An 11,742-nucleotide genomic window follows, 5' to 3' on the forward strand; every position below is an offset into this window, starting at 1 on the left:
GTTGGCGGCTGGCCAGGTCTCCATGTTTGCTTCAGGGCCTCTCTGCTTCTGATTCTATCTGCTTTCCCATTATCCGGGTTCCTACCAGCACTGAAGGAGTTAACTCTGCCAAGGCACCCCCCCCATTCTGGCTCCTAGCTCCCTCCCTCCCTCCCCCTGCTTCCTCTCTCCTCCTCTCTCCCCTTCCCTCCTCGGCTCCACGGCTCCCTCGGCCGCTGCCGTTTCCAGCCCCTCCACCCCACTCCCCCGCCACGGCCCCTCGCCCCTGGCCGTTTGGCAACCCCTCCCCTACCCCGGGGCTCCCCGAAATCTAGTTCCCCTCCCCCACCCCAGCTCATGCCCCAGCCCCCGAACTCCGGGGCTGCCAGCCCCCAGTGCCCCCGCCCCTCCTGAGAATCGGGGTGTGCTCCCCAAGCCCCCTCCCCTCCACTGGGGAGCCCCTTTTAGGGCCCCCTTCCCCTTCCTCCCACGCTCCCCTGCCCTTCCCTTCTCCAACCCCCTCCTTCCCCTCTCACCCCTCCCCCCATCCTGGCTCCCCCTGCAAAAGTGGGGTGCGGAGGGGGGAGGGGTGAGAACCCACGGAGGGGAGGAACGAAACTCCGATGAAGTCAGAGCCCCTTACCCGCCGCCGCGGCCAGGCCCCCCAACATGGACTGTCTCTGTATAGTGACAACCAAGGTAAGCATGATGGGGGGGGCTATGTGTTGGGGGGGTGTGAGTTTGTGGGGAGCGGTTAATAGGTTTTATCTGGGACTGGGGGCCAGGGAGTGAGAGCATCAGAAGTAAGATATATTTGGGGATCACAATTTAGTTTTGGGGTTCACATCTGAGAAAATGTTGGATTTGGCCACAGGTGCCCCCTGGAGTGATCCTTTGTACCTATAAAGAAATTGAAAAATTGGGGTGTTCCATGTTTGGAAGGGCTGGTGGGTTCTGGGGTTCACCAGTGCTGTTTGAGGGAGAATTATTTAAGAAGACTCCTGGCTTACATGGGAGTCCTGCTGGTGTGTGTGGGAAGGTGGGCTACATGGAGGGGGGGTCTTCTTCCCATCCCAGGAAAAAGCTGGCTTCTAGGTTCTTTGTCCAGTTTGGGGGGGCTCCTGGCATTGGATAAAGGTTATTGGTTGTGAGTACATGACTGGTCTGGGGTATCAGCTGTCAGGGAAGGGGTGGGCCTTCAGATTATAGAACAAGCATCTCCTGGTAGATACATTTAGGGGTGCTCTCCCTATTTGAGGGAACTGTTAATTTAGGGTTGATCACAGGGAATGTAGATAGTTGGGAGTTGTCAGAGGGCTGGGGCCTGATATGGCTCACCTGAGGGAATAGACCAGGTGAGGCTAGGATTTTGGGGTAGTCTCATGGGAGGCAGAAGGTTGCAGTAGCTGAGGTTGCCAGCTCCTAAGGAAGAGGATGAGAGATTTTAGGAGAAAGTGGATGGTGGGTGTACAAAATTTGGGGATGTTTCAGGCAGGTGCCCAATGACCCCATCTCTTCCCAGATTGCATTTAGCCCTAGTTAAGAAAGAGGTAGAAGAGCAGATGGAGGGGACTGTTCAGTTACCCCTGGCACTTGGTATGAAGGTGGGGTAGGACATCTGGATTTAAGGGTCCCTGAGAACTTATGACTGAGGTTACTTGGGTGAAAAAGCGTAGGAGGAGGGCAGGGCTGGCAGCAGTGGGGATGTGGGGATCTATGAAAGGTTGTCCCCATGGTTGGAGCCTGGAAAAGGCAGGAGAGATTGGATGGGAGGGCAAGCAAGCTCCTGATGGGATGCAAAATACCTAGCCTTTGCTTCTGACTCGGGACTGGAAAGCTGGGTGCCTGGTGTGTGGAGGGAGGCTTGGGCGGGTGGCAGGCAGCTGGGGGCTGGGGGGTGGGACAGGAAGTGGGGGCCGGGGGAGGCGGGGTCTGGGTGAGTCACAGGCTGGGGAGGGGGTTATATTTAGTGGGAACTGCAGCTTCTCATGGGAGGGAGCTGAGGACACACATGTTCTCTGCCACAAACTCACACATGTGTGTACACATGCGTTGTGCACGTGTTAACATGGTTGGAAGAGATTGGGGATTGGGAGCCCCCACCCCCTCTACATCAGGGCTACTTGCTTGCCCTTTTTTTTTTTTTTTTTGTGGGTTTTGGGCTTTCTCATATGCTGCTGTTTCCCCTCATCCCTTGTAGTGTCAGTGGGTTTTTATGCCTCAGTTTCTCTGGCCTGATTTCTTTTAATGTCTGCGTGATCCTGTGCTACTCCTGTCTCCTGCCCTTAGGCTTGCCCCTTGGCCTTAAGCTCCCTGGCTGTGGTCCCCTGTATACTGATGTATAATAGATGCTGAAATGTGTGGACTCTGCTTCCAACACGTGAACACAAGATTGTGAGCGAGGGTGAGGGGCTTGCCTGCACTGACAGCTATTCTGGGTGATTGGCTGGGTTTATTCATGCCCTCCCCCCCACCCCCCCGACTCCTACTTCTTCGGTGGAGCCCAGAATTGAGCATCCCTGAAGGAAGGAGGCTTACAGAGAGGTTCATGCCTTTAGGGCTTTACAGAGGCTTGGATACCTAGGCTTGCCACATTTCTTGGCCGGAAAACTTGCCAGCCTCGGGATGGCAGGGACTCCAACTCCCATAAGGCCATGAAGCACAAGATCCCACACTGTTAGAGGGTTGCTGTTCATAGGACTGTTGGGAGTTGTGGTTCGTTTCTATCCAGGGCAGTGGAGGGTAGCCTAAGAGGAGCCAGCAGGGGGCACATGGTTCCTGTCCCCTTCCCCCAAATGCTGTATGGAGTAGGGAGTGTTTAGGCTTTGCGGTCGTTGAGCTCCCTAGGTCCGTCCAAGAGTCTTCCATCTTTCATTGCCTATATTTAGATTCCTGCTGCGGTAATTTAGGGAACATTTTATTGAATGCATACTATGTGCTAGGCCCTGTGCTTTGTGTAAACTGCTTTACAGCTATCACTTTGTCTTACTCAATGTCTGTATCTCTGTCTCTGAGCATCTCTTTCTCCCACTCCACCCCCGTCCCTCCCCCTTCTCCCCGCGCTGCTGCCGCCGTTACCATGGTAACCGGCGACGACTGAAGTTGCGTGGCGGACTTGAGGGCCGGGCGAGGGTGGCGGAGGGCGGAGCAGAACTCGTGGGGGTGGGGGTAAAATGGGGGAAAGTGGGGGATATTTGCTAGCGCTTCGGGGACGAAGCGGTTAAACCCTTCGGGTGGTCCTTATTGGGCAAAGCCGTGGTGCTGGGGGGCGGGGCAGTGTGGCCAACGGCCTCATTCATTGGCCGACAGGGGCGTGGCGGAAGGACTGTGTGGGCGAGGCCGGGGGAGCGAATGGGCGGGAAGTGGTGGAGGCGTGGTCTTCTGGAGGCAGGAGGGCGGAGTCTGGCTTACTCCATCCAGGGAGGCGGGCATCAGTCCTTGGAAAGGGGAGGTGCCTTGGGGCTGGGTTACCTGATTGAAACGAGGGCGGGGCTGACCCAGGAGGGGCGTGACGAGGTGCCCTTGTGCGGAAAACAGGGCTGTTGTTCACGTTACTGCGGGGCGCGGGGGTCTTTGATTGGAAAGGAGAATTTGAGGATTGGGAAAATTTGACGTCTCAATTTTCCTAAGATGGAGGCCTGTTCAGATTTTATCAAAGCACTCCTCCTCCCTCGGCTGTATGTTCTAGGGAGACGGTTGCTAGGCGACACCGAAGTCTTTGATTGCTGTGTTGCCAGGCGACAGGGAAACGGAAAATGGAGGGAAAAAGGAAATGGGGGATGGGAGAGGGTCTTTAGGCCTTAGCGCCCACTGGTGGAGAAGCAGGGCCTGTGCATTTTCCATTCTAGAAGGAATTTTGAATCCAGCCCCTTCCGCACCAGCTCCGGAGGATCCTAGCGTTCTGTCCGGATGTGAAACTAGGACATTGGGGGTCATCTTGGGGGCGTGTGTAACAGAGCGTATCAACGGGGTCGATCTCTCATAGGAGAGATTGTAGGGAAATCGTCCTTTCTGAGGACATTTATAGAAGTCTGCCGATTTAAGGAGACCCTCCCCCCGCCCTCTGTGTTTTAGGAGCCGGAGAAGTGGGCGTTAAATGGGAGAATATTTGGAAGAGAGGCTTTCAGATTCAGTTTTTTAGGAGAAAATGGAAGCCTCTGAAAAGACCTGAGGCGATCGGGTTGGGGTGTTCTGGAAGATTTGTAGGTCATTGCAAATTGCCGACCATGTCTAAATTTGGTGAATATTTTTCGAGGCTTCGATCTGGGGAGGATATATTTAGGAGCAATCTTTCAACAAAGTTAGAATTCAGAATTACGGAGGGGATGTTGAATTGTAGGAACAGCAGCCAGGAAAGGGAGTAATCTATGAACAGGAGGATTAAAAAAAAGAATAGGAAAATATGTTTTAATATAAGGGTTTGGAAATAAATCGAAGAGATTACAATTGAATGTGGAGGGCCTGCTTTAAGATAGATTAAATATTCCCTGAAATTGAATTCTGGTGTGGTATTGGAGATCGGTGTATTAGAAAGTCATGGGTATCTCATTAGGTTCAGGGATTTGGACCCGGTACCCCAAACACATTTGAGGACACCTTATTTGTATACATATATTAGATTAAGGGTAATATTTGTACTGATTTCAAGATCTCTATTAGTGGTTTGGTAGATAGATGTGATTTAGGAAGAAGTTCAAGGATTATTTTAATTTGAGGGCACAATAAGGATTTCTGTTTTTTTTTTTAAACCTTAAAGAACAATTGTCTGGCTATTAGATGGGCTAGGACCGCAGGGGAGAACTGTGCTGATTATAATAGATGTCTTGGCATCTGAGGGGATGCGGTCCACATTAACAATCTTGCGGGGAGGGAGACTGGTGGGAGAGCCATTTAGATCCCTTGGGAGTTCTTGTAACTGAGGAAGTGCTGCTTGCTTCCCTGTACCCCGGGAGTCCAATAGTGATAAGATGTTCAGTGCCTTTCAGAATGGTTAGCATCTTGGTGATTTGGGGGGTCGCGGATTAGGTGGAATAAGGCATTCTTGAGAACTAGAGAAATAGTTGGTAAATTTAAGATTGTATTTGTAGAGGGGTCAGAATAGGACTATACCGCTCAAAGTGAAGTCCACAGCTGGAAGCAGGAAAGTTGGTGGCTAAGAGGGTCTCCCCTCACCCCTCTCTCTCCCATCGTGACGCTCTCCCGTACTGCGCAGGCGCCATCCCCCCAGTTCGGCCGCAGCCTCCAGTCTCCGCGCCGCCGCAGCCCCCGCCCCTCTGCCCCTCCCCCTCCCCCGACCCCAGGACCCTGATACCCATCCCCTACCCTCAGTTCCCCTCCCCTTCTCCATGTCGGCTCGGAACAGATTCGCCTCCATGTGTCTCTGCGTGGTACGTGCCCCGGGAGCTCCGGCCCCGCTCCCTTCCTCCCGGAGCCCCCAAATCTCAGGGTGCAAGCTTCAAGTGCTGTCGTTGTTCCTTCTGCTTGGCCGGGGTCTCTGGGTTGCAACTTCTCGCGGACAGGCTCATAGGTCTCTCCTTTTAACCACTTTGACTCATACCTCTGTTTTGGGGGTACAAGCCTTGATTCCAAGTCCTTCTTTACAATTGGGGCTCCAGTGAGGAGGGGGCAAAGGGGAAAGGAGCAACAGCGACCTGTCACCCTTTTACTGGTCTTAAGCCTCAATATATTGGGGTTGCAGGCATGTCCCAATAGCATCTGAGATGTCGTGGGTTAGGGCCCTGAGTCCCATTTGGGTAAAGGGGAGGTCCTCCTTTCCTGTCCTGCTTTAGCTCTGCTACTTACAGGTGTCGATCCCCTCCCCAGCCCTCTGAGTTTGCAGTTTCAGACTTACTCTCCCCCACCCCAACCCCTCCAGATGTTTGTTTCCTTTCCCCCCTTCACTATATATATATTCTTGGCCCTCAAAAATTTCCGGGTTCTGAATATAGGCCCTAACCTCTTCAAGCCACATTCTGGAAACTTTGGTATCTATTCCTTGTTCCTCACTTTCCCCATGCTGTCTCCCAATCCTAAGGAGCCTTTTCCTTGGTTCTAGACACTACTCCCCACCATGGGGGTGAGGCAGAGGGAGATGTTGGGGGTGTCACTGTGATAACAGTTTATCTTTATTTCCTCTCTAGAATAAATTATGACATATCCTTAACGATTCCATATTCTTTGGGTGTACCTTGGCATTTCCTAATCAGATTCAGGAATTTTCTCTGTGAGGTGGGGTGAAGATACAGGGACATTGGGCTCAAACCCTTCCCCAGACTCCCAAAACTTGGAGCTGCAAGCTTTGGTTCTATCTAATGTACCTTGCAGGGAATTGGGAGCCTTGCAAAGTGAGAAAGGAGAACTGCTTCCTCTCCTTCCCCCTGGACCCCCTAATTCTTAGGTATCATCCCTCAGATTGTGTACTGCTCAGGCTAAAAGACCACTTTGTCAGGATATGAAGTAACTTATTTGAGTTCATAGAACTCTACTATCCAAGACAGTTCAGCCTTTGAGGAGAGTTATTTTGCCTCTCCCTGTCATTCTTTTTCTTTACTTTTTGTGCCCATTGTGTTGTAACCTGGAGTTCAAGATTCTCTCTGTGACCCACAGAATAAACTCAGTCTTGATGAACCTCTATTTTCCTTCTTGATTCTAGTTGTCTCTGTGTCCTGGCTGTTAGAGTCTTCTTGATGGGACCCATTCCAGCCTCGAATTCTCTTACTGCACCCTTAGTCTACAAAGTTGGGTTACATCCTCATCCTCGATTCATCATCCTTAAAATTTTCAGAACATTGCTCTAGTATCAGGCATTGAATTGGTAAGCTCCATCTCTTCTTTTTCTCTTCTCTATTCTTTTCTTTTCTTTTTTTGAGATAGAGTTTTGCTGTGTCTCCAGGTTGAAGTAAAGTGGTATTGTCATAGCTCACTGAAACCTCAAAATCTTGGGCTCAAGAGATCCTCATTCCTCAGCTTCCCAAGTAGCTGGAATTGCAGGCTTACATTACTATGCTCAGCTAATTTTTCTATTTTTAGTAGAAATAGGGTCTTCCTCTTGCTCAGGCTCATTTCAAACTCCTGACCCCAAGCAATCCTGCCTTGGCCTCTCAGAGTGCTAGGATTACAGGTGTGAGCCACCACACCTGGCTGAGCTTCCTCCCTTCTTTAAAAATTAAGAAAAAAAAAGTTTAATTAATTACTTTTTTAGAGATAGTCTCCCTCTGTCATCCAGAGTGAAGTGCAGTGATGTCATCATAGATCTCAGTAACTTCAAACTCATAGGCTCTGGTGGTCTTTCTGCCTCAGCCTTCTGAGTAGCTGGGATGATGGGCATGCGTCACCACACCTGGCTAATTTTTTTTTTTTTTTCAGAGTTGGGGCCTTGGTATGTTTTGCAGGCTGGTCTTGAACTCTTGGTCTAAGCCTGCCTGGGACTCTCAAAAGTTCTGGAAGGGGATAGGATGGGAGAAGCATGAGCCATTATGCCTGCCCCCCCCCCCATTTTTTTAAAATTAAAAAAAAACACCCTTTTTTAAAGATAAGGTCTTACTGTGTTGCCTGGGCTCATCTCAAATTCCTGGCCTCAAGTAATTCTGAATAGCCTGAATTATAGGCACATGCAGCCATGCCTGCCTTTGGCTTCTTCCTGTTTGATCTTGTACCTGTTGGATTACCCTCTCCAAATGTTGGGGTATTCAGTCCTTCAGAAACTTTTGGGGGGGAAATTCTTTTTTTCTTTTTGAGACAGTCTCCCTGTGTTGCCCTTTGTAGAGTGCTATGGTGTCACAGCTCACAGCAACCTCAAACTCTGGGGTTTAAGTGCTTCTCTTGCTTTAGCCTCCCAAGTAGCTGGGACTATAAGCACCTGCCACAACGCCTGGCCATTTTTTGTTGTTATAGTTATCATTGTTGTTTAGCTGGCCCACCTAGCTGTATGTGGCTGGTGCCTTAGCCACTGAGCTACGGGCACCAAGCCTGGGAAGGAAATTCTGCCTTCTCTTTTTACCCTTGTGTTGTGTGGTGGGTGCATTCTGTCTTTTTCAGTCTCCGAGGGAACCCTGCATATGGTTCCTTACTCCTTCCTGAGCCTGGAACTTAGAAGGGTCTTGTCTTCTGTGGAGGGCAGCTCCTGAGGAGAGGAGCACATGAGGGCAGAGGCAGGCACAGACAGACCCAGGCAGTGTTGCTGCCCTTTGCTGCTGTCTCTATCAGCCCTTTTCCTCTCTCTCTAGCCCCTAGTTAATTTCATTTACTGTTGCCCCTATTAAGCTAGCACAAGAGGCCCTTGAGATGGCAGCTGGTTAGTTGGGCAGAGAGTCAGGTCGTGTTGGGCTTTTTTACCCCAAAAGACCAGAAGGAGACCAGGAATTCACTTATAGGCTAGCATGCTACTCTCTTTTCCCACCTGGGAAACTGGCATCCATTCCTGTCCCAGTTGTGAGCCCGACTGTCTCAGTTCCTTCTCTCATCCCCCATCCCTTCTTCTATATCTGCATCTCTATCTAGTATACCTGGATTAGTTGGCTAGGCTGTGGACTACTGTAGGGCTGGGGATAGACTCCTGGGGCCCCTTCGCTGACTACTTGGGAACTAGTGAGGCCAGTGAAGGAAGAGCTGAAGAAGCTCAGCCTTGTCTTCCGTAGGGAGCTGATGCCAGGTACCTGCCAGGTGAAGAGCCTGGCTTTGGTCCCTGGCAGGGGTGTGCAAAGTGCTGGAGGACCAATCACTTATGGAGTAGAGGCTGCAATGGAGAGACTGAGGCAATGAATGGGGTGGGATGTAATGCAGAGCAGGAGCAGCAGGAGAGTATGGGAGGGGGAGGCAAGGACATGGGGAGTAGGACTAAGATGATGAGGGAAGCAAAGAAGATGGGGAGGGGATGTAGAGAATAGGGGTACAAGTGTGGGGTTAGAGCTCTGAAAGGATGGAGAGACTTGAAGATGAAGGCCTGGGAAAGGGGTGAAAACATGGATGCCAGAGGAGGGACTACATCAGGTTGAAGGCCAGGGTCCCAGAATGTAAGGAGCAGGAGTTGGGGGCTGGGTTGGGCTTGGGAAGGGATGAGAGGTGCTGAGGCCCTGGCGGGAGAAGGGGCTGTCGGGAGAAGGGGCTGTCGGGAGCCAATGGGCTAGAGGAGAGGGAGGGGGAGGAGCTGGTCAGGCCCCAGGGCCTTCCGCACTGCACTAGCTGGGGAAGAGAGGAGGCGGCCAGCTTGGAGCCTGAGGCACTGGGCCGGTCCCAGTGATGCCTCTGTCCCCATCCCCAGAAATACCGCTACCAAGATGAAGACACGCCCCCTCTGGAGCACAGCCCGGCCCACCTCCCCAACCAGGTAAACGCCCCCGAGCTGGTGCACGTGGCGGAGAGGAACTTGTCCCACCTCGAGGCCGTCCATGGGGTCGTGGGCCACGCCCACCTCTCCCCCATCAAGGTAGGAGACCCTGGCGGCCCCCTCCCCAGTGTGGCCTTCAGAGCCTCGGAGCAGCAACAACCCCCAAGGGCCAGTAGGGTGAGAGAGAGAGCGGTGAGGGGAAGGCTGGGACTGGGTTGGGGATATCTGGGGCTTGGGCACCTGGGGCCTGCGGGAGGGGACATTTAGGGGGCTGGAAACACTTTAATCTCACAGAGGAGAAACAGGCCAGGCAAGTGGGAGTGGGTGCAGGGCCTAAAGCCAGAATATGTGTGTGTGTGTGTGTGTGTGTGTGTGTGCACGCACATGCTCACAGCATACCTGTGCTTTCACATTGTGTACATGTGTGTTCAGATGTGTGCATCCCCCAGGAGGCCTCCCCCACCTTCACAGCTCCATCTCCATTTCTGTTGTCTGTGTCTAGAGCTCTCTTCCAAGGGCCTGCTGCCCTCATTTGCTCTTATCCCTTTCACTCCTCCTCCCCCATCTCTGCCTCTGGGCTTGGCTCAACCCGGCCCTGAGTCTCCAGCCCTTTCCATCTGCCTGGCCTGAGACTTCACTTGGTGGGGCCTTTCTGTCTTGTCTCCTGCCCCAGCCTTTGCTCCCCTCCTGTGCTCTCTCCCCTCTTGCAGCCTTTCCCTCCCTGCTGGCTGGCTGGCTGGCTCTTGATGCTGTCTCTCTTTTCCTCCCACGCATTCTCCTTCTCCCTCTCCCTGATCCCTGGCTCAGGCCTCTTCGGCCCAGTCAGTCCTCTCCCTGTGCCAGCCAGCTCCCCTTTCCCTAGTTTCCCTCTTCCCTGTTCATCTCTATCTTTCCCCCTTTCCTCCTCTCCTCTCTCATCCTCTTGGGCTTTCATCCCCACCCATATTCCCTTTCTGTTCCCTATGTCTGTCCTCTTCTTATTTACCTCCACCTGACTCAAATTCAACGCCTTCTCTGTGCTTACAGTGTTATCCGTTCTCTAGTCCTGAGGACCTGTTTCTGAGACCTTCCATTCTCCAGTCCATTTTCTATGTTCTTCTCCCTCACTCTCCTCTTCTGGGGACACAGAATGGGGAGGAATGGAAAGCAGCAGGCAAGCTGTGAGATTGAGAGAGACACTGTGGAGGTCAGGAGTAGGGATTCTAGGATGTTGTGGGATGCTCTGGGGAGGGTAAGGTTGCTAACATTTTACCAAGAAGATGAGGAGTTTCTGAGTCCAAGCACTGGGGGAGGGCAGCAGCAAATTTTGCAGTGAGAAGTGGCAGCGAGGGGTTGGAGGAGTGGGGAAGGGTAAAAGGTCCTGGTGCAGGGGCCTGACAGGGATGAGCCTGAGCAGGCAGAGCAGCAGATGGAGCTGATTAAGAGAAAAGAAAATAAGGCCTTGGACATGGAGAGGGTGCAGAATATTTGTGTAAGACTCTATGGCTGCTAGCAATGAAGGAAGGGGCTTTTTTTTTTTTTGTAGAGACAGAGTCTCACTTTATCACCCTCGGTAGAGTGCCTTGGCATCACACAGCTCACAGCAACCTCCAACTCCTGGGCTTAGGTGATTCTCTTGCCTCAGCCTTCTGAGTAGCTGGAACTACTGGCGCCCACCAGAATGCCCAGCTAATTCTTTTGCTGTTGCAGTTTGGCCGGGGGCAGGTTTGAACCCGCCACCCTCTGTATATGGGGCCGGTGCCCTACCCACTGAGCAACAGGCGCTGCCCAAAGGGGCTTTTATTAAGTCCCTGGAGGGGAGGAGGAAGATGAAAGAAGGGAGGCTTGAGGTGTGGTAGTTAGTACAGTGTATGGGAGTGCTGGGGAGCTCAGGAAGCAGAGGGAAGTGGAGGTAGAGATTTCAGAGACTATAGGCATGGGAGACAGGTCTCAAGACAAGGCTTCAGCTGGGGGACAGGAGAAGAAGCCTAAATTTTTGGAGGAGATGGGGAATGCGTTGAGAAGTGAAAGATTACTTGTGGGTAATCTTAAGGGTTTGAAGATTGGATAAGGGAATGTGGTGACTGTCTTTATTGGGAATCAGAAATTGGGATGGAGGAGGAGGACAGAAGATTGATAAGGAATGGGGCTGGAAGTTGGGATAGGGACAGAGAAGCAGCTGGAGAATGAAGCCTAGGGTTGGAAGATGGACATGAAGGGTGAGGACAAGAGTATAGATGGAAGGTGTGGGATGATGGTAGAGACAGGGATGGGAAGCAGATGAATGTAGTGCTGGTTAAAAGATGGGGCTAAAGGAAGGAGGTTCTAGGTTGAGGATAGGGATGGAGTTGGAGGATGAGGCATAGAATGAGGTTTTGGTAGTGTCATTGGACAACAGCATTTGCTGAGATTTGAAAGATTAGAGGATGGTGTTACTGTATTTTTTTTTTTTTTTTTTT

At 51.8% G+C, this 11,742-nt stretch overlaps 1 protein-coding gene across 5 annotated transcripts in view; it reads left to right on the top strand.

Annotated features, from left to right (window-relative positions):
- Positions 1–167: 167 nt before the first annotated feature.
- Positions 168–11,742, top strand: part of DLG4 (discs large MAGUK scaffold protein 4) — a 26,305-nt gene continuing 14,730 nt past the window's right edge. For 3 of the 5 annotated variants that reach the window (XR_001161354.2, XR_002773680.1, XM_012806001.2), the window contains exons 1-2: positions 582–678; positions 9,239–9,403. Coding sequence is in view for 3 of the 5 variants with exons in the window: in XM_012806001.2 (XP_012661455.1) it covers positions 649–678; positions 9,239–9,403 (195 nt within the window). In the remaining 2 variants the exon portion in view is untranslated. Of the gene's footprint in view, positions 679–9,238; positions 9,404–11,742 lie in introns of all 5 variants that reach the window. The other 2 variants (XM_003791169.3, XM_012806002.2) reach the window with 2 other exon arrangements.

The sequence above is a fragment of the Otolemur garnettii genome, unplaced genomic scaffold, assembly GCF_000181295.1.
Source record: "Otolemur garnettii isolate 467f Iridium unplaced genomic scaffold, OtoGar3 scaffold00046, whole genome shotgun sequence".
NCBI classification, from domain to species: Eukaryota; Metazoa; Chordata; class Mammalia; order Primates; family Galagidae; genus Otolemur; species Otolemur garnettii.